This window comes from Cnephaeus nilssonii, assembly GCF_951640355.1.
Source record: "Cnephaeus nilssonii genome assembly, chromosome: 6".
NCBI lineage: Eukaryota > Metazoa > Chordata > Mammalia > Chiroptera > Vespertilionidae > Cnephaeus > Cnephaeus nilssonii.
In genome coordinates, this window is record NC_137077.1 from 270,044 (window position 1) to 277,727 (window position 7,684).

Consider the following 7,684-nt stretch of genomic DNA (forward strand, 5'->3'; position numbering starts at 1 on the left):
TCTCTCGCTCTCCCTTCCTCTCTCTGAAATAAAAATATTTAAAATAATAATAATCCTCTCTAATAATAGACAAATATGCAAATTGACCATACCTCCGACACACCCACAAGCCAGGCCCACAACCCACGCCCATCATCCAATCAGAGCGAGTATGCAAATTAACCCAAACCAAGATGGCGACAGCCACAGAGAGCAAGGTTTCCTAGGTAACAGAGGAAGCCAACCTTTCTGCCTGCCCTAGCCAGACCTAAGCCTCCACTCAAGCTACAAAGTTTCAATTATAGAAGGTAAACAAATTCAAACAAATGGCGGCAGAATGGAGCTTGAGAGAGTAGGCCAGGGTTGCCGCCGGCAACAGGGGAAGCAAAACTTTTCGCACATCCTGGCCGGGCTCACCCGCTTAAGGCAACAAAGTTTCAATTATAACCCCAACACAAATGGCTACCAGCCTCAGAAGGAGCCCCAGGCTTGGCTCCGCTCCAGGCTACAAAGTTTCAATTGTAGAAGGAAAATAAATTCCAGATACCAGGGCCTCCGCTTGGGTCACCAGAGGGTGTGGCTGGCCTGCAAACCACCACAGGCCCCTCGCTCAGGCCGCCCCACACCCCAAGGGAAACCCCACCTGATCCGGGACACCCTTCAGGGCAAACCAGCTGGCCCCCACCCCTGTACCAGGCCTCTATCCTATCTAATAAAAAGAGTAATATGCAGATTGATCATCACTGCAACACACAATATAGCTGCCCCCATGTGGTCAAAGATCCTGCCCCCATGTGGACACAAGATAGCCACCACAAGATGGCCAGCAGGAGAGGGCAGTCAGGAGGCACCCGGCCTGCAAGGGAGGGCAGTTGAGAGGGACCAAGCCTGCAAGGGAGGGCAGTTGGAGGTGATCAACCCTGCAGGAGAGGGCAGTTAGGGGTGACCAGGCCAGCAGAGGAGGGAAGTTGGGGGCAAACAGGCTGGCAGCAGAGTGGTTTAGGGGGTGATCAGGCTGGCAGGCAGAAGCGGTTAGGGGCAATCAGGAAGGCAGGCAGGCAAGCAGTTGGGAGCCAGCAGTCCTGGATTGTGAGAGGGATGTCGGACTGCCCGTTTAGGCCCGATCCCTGGGATCGGGCCTAAATGGGCAGTCGGACATCCCTTGAGGGGTCCCAGATTGAAGAGGGTACAGGCTGGGCTGAGGGACAACCCCCCTCCGTGCACGAATTTCGTGCACCGGGCCTCTAGTAATAATAATAATTCCATGACTTGCTCCAACTGGCGTGGCTCAGTGATTGAGTGTCGACCTATGAACCAGGAGGTCACGATTCGATTCCAGGTCAGGGCACATGCCTGGGTTGTAGGCTCAATCCCCAGTGTGGGGCGTGCAGAAGGCAGCCAATCCATGATTCTCTCTCGTCATTGATGTTTCTATCTCTTTCTCCCTCTCCCTTCCTCTCTGAAATCAATAAAAAGACATATATTTTTTAAATCCATGAACTGAAGCATAAACATGGTGAAATCTATTGGTTCTTCACACAAAAACGGACGACTTGATCACCATTGAAAGATGTTGCAAACGGGCAAATTAAGAGAAAGATGCTCATGTACTTGCCTTTCCTACACACACAGTAACCAGCTAGCAGTAGGGGCTTCTGGGTACCGCAGGGTCCAAGGAGGATGGAGGAGTGAGGGCGGGATGCTGTCAGGACCTCTGATGGGTTAAGGATGTTCTCAGATGACACTGAGCACAGCCTGTGAAGAGCACTCCACCACCTCCAAGGCACTCTTGCCCCCAACAAGCCTCACCTGAATCTGACCAGGCCTCTGCCTTCACTCACCAATCACCAGAAAGAGTGAGGAATTACTAACAGAGACCTGGGGGCTGCAGCCCGCACACCCGGACAGAAGGAAACTCCCTGAGACAAACGAGCCACTTTCTTCAAAGAAATAAACTGCCGGGGGAGCCAGCAAAGCTGTGGTCTGGAGGGCACACTCGGGGCAGGATGGGGGCTGCACCTGGGGCACAGGAGGGCGGTGGGGGGCGCGACAGGGGGGCTGGTGTGTGTATTCGTGGGTCATGTTCGCACCCTGTGCACTTGTTACGTGTTTCTGTCGTGTGTTCTTTGGCGATGAGGTGTTTCTGTTTTTTTAAATATGTTTTCATTGATTTCAGTGAGGAAGGGAGAGGGACAGATAGAAACATCAATGATGAGAGAGAATCATGGATCAGTTGCCTCCTGCACGCCCCACACTGGGGATCAAGCCCATAGGCCGGGCATGTGTCCTGACCGGGAATTGAACCGTGACCTCCTGGTTCATGGGTTGATGCTCAACCACTGAGCCACACCAGCCGGGCAGGTGTTTCTTTTTATAAGGCAACCGAGCCCAGAGGACTTGGTGACTGTTTTGAGAAAGGGGGGCAGGGGTGACGACCAGGGTGACCCCAGGTTCTCACTGGGGAGCTGGGAGGGTGACAGGACACATGTCCACGAGGCCGGGTCCCGCCCCCTGCACGCAGACTGCCCTGCATGCAGCACACAGGGCTCAGTGAGGTCCAACTCCAGCTGCTTCTAGGTCTTTTTTTTTTTTTTTTGAGTTTTCTTTCTTTTTTTTTTTTCTTTTCTTTTTTTTTTTGTTAATCTTCACTCAAAGATATTTTTCCATTTATTTATTTATTTATTTATTTTTATTTTTTAAATATATTTTTATTGGTTTCAGAGAGGAAGGGAGATGGAGAGAAACATCAATGATGAGAATCATTGATCGGCTTGCCTCCTGCACACCCACTACTGGGGATCGAGCCTACAACCTAGGCATGTGCCCTTGACTGGAATGGAACCTGGGACCCTCCAGGCCATAGGCCGATGCTCTATCCACTGAGTCAAACCAGCTAGGGCTCCATTGATTTTTTTAGAGAGAGTGGAAGAGAGAGGGAAAGTGAGAGAAACACCTCGATTGGTTGCCTCCTGCAGGAGCCCCAACCAGGGCCTGGGTCAGGGAGAAGCCTGCAACCGAGGTACCTGCCCTTGACCAGGATCGAACCCGGGACCCTTCGGTCTGCGGGCCGACGCTCTACTCACTGAGTCAGACAGCTAGGGCTGCTTCTCGGTCTTTATTGCCACCGAACCAGAGGCCACGGGTGGGGAGCAAGGACGGCAGGCGGGTCCCCAGGGAGGCTGAGGTGGGTTGTCCCCATTCCCAACACCGGTGCCGCCCTGGCCAGGCCTGAGCAGGGCGGGCGGGCGGCCGGTCACCAGCTCAGGACCCCGGGACAGTACTTGTCAATGAGGCCCTGGTAGTAGGGTCGCAGCTGGTCCACGTCGGGCAGGTCGGGACACTTGGTGTAGAGGTCAAACTTGCTGCAGCGAAGAAGGGACGGTGACTCAGGGGAGGCCCATACCCACCCCCCTCTGCCCCCCCAGTCTCCGTGGGGGTGGCTGTACTTGAACTCCCGCACCCAGGGCAGCATGGCCAGGTCCTGCTCGCTGCACAGCTGCTGGTAGTCGCCCCCCGTGTGCCACGGGTAGAAGGAGTGGAACCGGATCATGTAGAAGGCCTGTGGACAGGAAGAGGCCATCCCAGCGAGCGCCAGGCTGGGCGGGCGGGCGAGCGGGCGGGCGGGTGGCCCCTCCCCACACCTACCTCGGGGGGCAGGGAGAAGTTGTTGAACTTCATCATCTGGTACATGTACTCTGTGGGAGAGAGGGGTCACCACCAGGCAGGCACCCAGAGGGACAGCCCCTCCTTGGCAATGCCAGCCCCTCACCAGCCTCACCATCGTGGCCCCAGGACATGAGGACGTTCTCGAGCCCACAGTGCGGCTGGTACATGCCAAGCTCCGAGCTGCAGGGAGAGAGGGAGGGTGAGGGGCTCAGAAGCGCCCTGGGCCAGCCTGTGTGGCTCCGTGGTTGAGCGACAACTTATGAACCAGGAGGTCACGGTTTGATTCGCGGCCAAGGGCACAGGCCCGGGTTGCGGGCTCGATCCCCAGTGTGGGGCGTGCAGGAGGCAGCCGGTCCATGATTCTCTCTCACCATTAATGTTTCTGTCTCTCTCCCTCCCTTCCTCTCTGGAATCAATACAAATCTATTATATTAAAAAAAGAAGACGAAGAAGCGCCCCGTGGGGACCAGCAGGGGTTGGGGGCACCTGTATCGAGGATCCTGGAGGTCGGGGTTGTCCTGGAAGGTGGAGTCGTGGAAAACCACAGAGGCCTGGGGACGGCAGCCCACGGGGAAGGTGTCACCGACGACCGCCCACTGGGGAGGGACAGGCAGCCATGGGTGGGCACGACTTGCTTGCCCGCCAAGTGGGTGTCCCAAGCCCAGAGCTAAGGCTGTTCCGGCCCTGCCCACGCGCCCTCCAACCCTGCCCTCACCTGGGGCTCCCCCGCCAGAGCCAGCACCTTCCCCAGGTCGTGCAGGAGCCCCACGAGGTGGAACCAGTCTGGGAGGAAGAGGAACAGGGGGAGCCAGGGTCAGGGCAGGGGAGGACGGGGGGAGTGCTGGGGACAAGGCAGGGGAGGACGGGGGGAGGGTGCCGGGGACAGGGCAGGGGAGGAACAGGCTTGGGCAGGGCCTGCAGGGAAAGGTTGCCCTGTCTGCCCTCCCCGCCCCAGGGTAGTGCCTCCCCCACCACAGCCAGGGAGGGGCAGGTGGGCGCACCCTTGTCGGGGTGGGCCTGCCGGATGCCCTCGGCCGTCTGGAAGGCATGGAAGGAGTTGGGGAAGTCCACGTCTGGGTCGGACTCGTCCACTAGCCCGTCCAGCATGTCCACAGCCTCCAGGACGGTCATTCTCTTGTAGGAGAAGCTGCTGAACTGGGCGTGCTGGCCCGAAGGACCGAGTCAGCAGGCCCACGGGCCAGGCGGCCCACGCATGGGGGCGGGCGGGGGGCGGGGGCATCCCACCCTCGGAGCTGCCACGGAGGGGTCAGCCAGTACCTTCCTCCGGACGAAGTCCACCGTCTGGTGCGTGTGCATGAGCTTGTAGGTGGCAAAGACGCGGTCCAGGAGCGGGCCGGACTGCAAGCCAGAGGGTCAGCCAGGCGGCTGCCAACCCCTGCCCTTCACTCCCCGGGCCCACTGCCCCCTCAGCCAGGCTGGTCTCACAGGTGGGAAAGGGCCTTCCCCACGGCCGGCCCTGGCCCTGTGCCAAGGGTCGCCCTCCCCAGGGAAGGGCGGGGTGGGTGGAGTGGGCAGAGAGGGCCTGAAACATGGGCTGGGGTGGGGCCAGAGTGGGGCTGGAGAGGGGTGTGGGGGCAGGGAGGGGGCGCAGGGGTGATAAAGCTGGAGTGGGGGGTGCGGGGTCCAGGACCCATGAGTGAGGCGGGCGGGGTCCTCACGGTGTAGTTCCGGAAGCTGCCTTTGTCCTTGGCCGCCTCGGGGTCCACCTCAGGCCTGTAGACCAGGGAAGGGTCTGGGCCCTGGATGGGTGGGGATTGAACCCATTTCACCACGATGGCAGCTCCAGGAGGCAGTGGGGACCCCCTCGAGGGCACGAGACTAGCTCAGCGGGGGGTCGGCGCGGAGGCCGGTGGTCGCCCCAGAGCACAGCGCCCTGCAGCGCACCCATCTCCGGCCCTCGCACCCGCCGGAGGCCGTGGTGGGTCCGAGTCTGCGGAGTGGATGTCAGCCGGGCGCCTGCTTCTGGGAGACGCTGTGCGGGAGCACAGACCCACTGATCCTCCCTCCCGGACCTGGGCACGCCGGGAGCTTGGGGCTGGGCAGCTGACCCTTGCCTAGCGGGACCAGAAGGGGAGCAGCGGGCTGGCGGGCACCAGCAGGGAGGGGACACCGGAGAGTGGTCAGCAGGGCCCGTGGGCACTGGGCCTGGGGACTCACCACAGCCACCTTCATCCTAAGAGGGAGCGGAGCTGCAGGCGGGCAAGCGTCCCACAGGCCATGTGCCCTTATATATGCCCACGGGTTACATAAGTGCCGGACACCACCCATCCCCTGGCCTGGGCCCTCGGTAATGAGTGACCATCCACCCTCCTCCTGGCTCAGCGAGTTGATGGGTCAGCACAGGAGCGGCCCAGCCCCTCCTGCCTGAGCTCTGGACTCCCTCCCGGACAACTGGCCGCTCAGGGTGTCCCTGCGCTGTGTCCCACAGGCTCCAAACCCGGCCACACCCCCCGGGGCCCTCCCCACAGGCCGTGGGACCCTCGCCACCCCCATCCCTCAAGGCACCTGGGATTCTGGGCAGGGCCTTGTTCCAGAAACACTTACTCTTCCCGGCCAGCGTGGCTCAGGGGTTGAGCATTGACCTATGAACCAGGAGGTCACAGTTCAATTCCCGGTCAGGGCACATGCCTGGGTTGTGGGCTCCATCCCCAGTGTGGGCGTGCAGGAGGCAGCCAATCAATGATTCTTTCATTATTGATGTTTCTTTTTCTTTCTCCCTCTCCCTTTCTCTCTGAAGTCAATAAAATATATATTAAAAAAAAAAAACAAACAAAAGGGGAGAGGTCAATGGGGGGAAAGGAGACATATGTACTACTCTAAACAATAAAGAATTTTTACAAAAAGAAACTAACACATTTATTTATTTATTATTTTTACTGATGTCAGAGAGGAAGGGAGAGGGAGAGAGAGAGAAACGTCAATGATGAGAGAGAATCATCAATCGGCTGCCTCCTGCACACTCCACACTGGGGATCAAGCCCACAACCCCAGGTATGTGCCCTGACCCGGAATCAACTGTGATCTCCTGGTTCATAGGTCGACGCTCAACCACGGAGCCGCACCAGCCAGGGCTATCTGACACTTAAAATGGGAAGGAAGCCGTTACGACCTGGGCTCCACCAGAATACAGCCAGGACAGCCAGGAGCGGAGCGGGCAGGGTGTTCCCACCGCAGACCCAGGGGCAGCCCCGGCCTGGAAGCCCACCTCTGCCCACGGCGGGCAGGGAAAGGCCACAGGAAGGCTGCCACTGACTGACGGGTTTACGAAGGGACGTGCACGCAGGAGGCAAGTCGTGGGCGGCTGCAAGACCAGACGCATCCCTACGCTGCTCGGCAGGGGCCAGCGACCGTACCGGGCCGGGGCGGGGAGTCCCAGGACCAGCACAGGAATGCTCCCTGGTGCAGACATTACTGCACCCGCCTGACCGGGTTCCGACAAGGGCCTGTTGCAGGGACCGGCACACAGCGGGGGCAGGGAGGTGCCCGCTGATGTCGGAACAAGCAGCAGCTGTGATCAGCCTCCGCGGGGTCTGCAGCCGCCTCTCCTGATCTGGCCCAGGCCTGTTCGAGGTCACGTCCTGGACCGTCTCTCCTGGGGGAGGAGGGCGGAGGGTCCGTGGAAGGAAGATGCCGAGAGGAGACATCAAGAGTCGGGGGTTCTTGCTAAACTGACGGGACAGGATTCCTGCTGAAGGCAGGGCCGGGCGATGAGACGTCAGGGTGGGGCCTCTGTGAGAACCAGGCGAGGCCACGGGCGGTGGGGCGGGGGGGGGGGGGGGGGGGGAGGGGGCGGGCACGGCGCTGAGAGGAGCCCAGAGCCCGCTGAAGTCTGGTGAAGGTGGAGGTGGGTCTCTGTCTGGCCCTTAGGGCGAGAGGTTCCGTTTCGAGTCCGGGCAGAGATGAATTCAAGCAGCACTGGGCCAGGCCTGGTTCTGCAGACACAGCAGGCTCCAAACGCACACGCGCACCTGCCTGGCACCGACATTCTCCACAGAAGAGGCAGACAGAGCAAAACGAG

The 7,684-nt window shown here is 59.6% G+C and overlaps 1 protein-coding gene across 1 annotated transcript; it reads right to left on the reverse strand.

The window, feature by feature from the left end:
- Positions 1-3,232: 3,232 nt before the first annotated feature.
- On the reverse strand, positions 3,233-5,968 carry MIOX (myo-inositol oxygenase; the record flags this gene model as incomplete). The annotated part of the gene is made up of 10 exons (XM_079775450.1): positions 5,824-5,968; positions 5,325-5,405; positions 4,924-5,004; positions 4,647-4,809; positions 4,361-4,428; positions 4,132-4,241; positions 3,758-3,825; positions 3,625-3,674; positions 3,426-3,538; positions 3,233-3,341 (listed from the first exon to the last, which is right to left on the reverse strand). The coding sequence occupies exons 1-10, from the start codon at positions 5,932-5,934 to the stop codon at positions 3,233-3,235; spliced, it is 954 nt and encodes a 317-aa protein (XP_079631576.1). The 5' UTR covers positions 5,935-5,968.
- Positions 5,969-7,684: the final 1,716 nt, after the last annotated feature.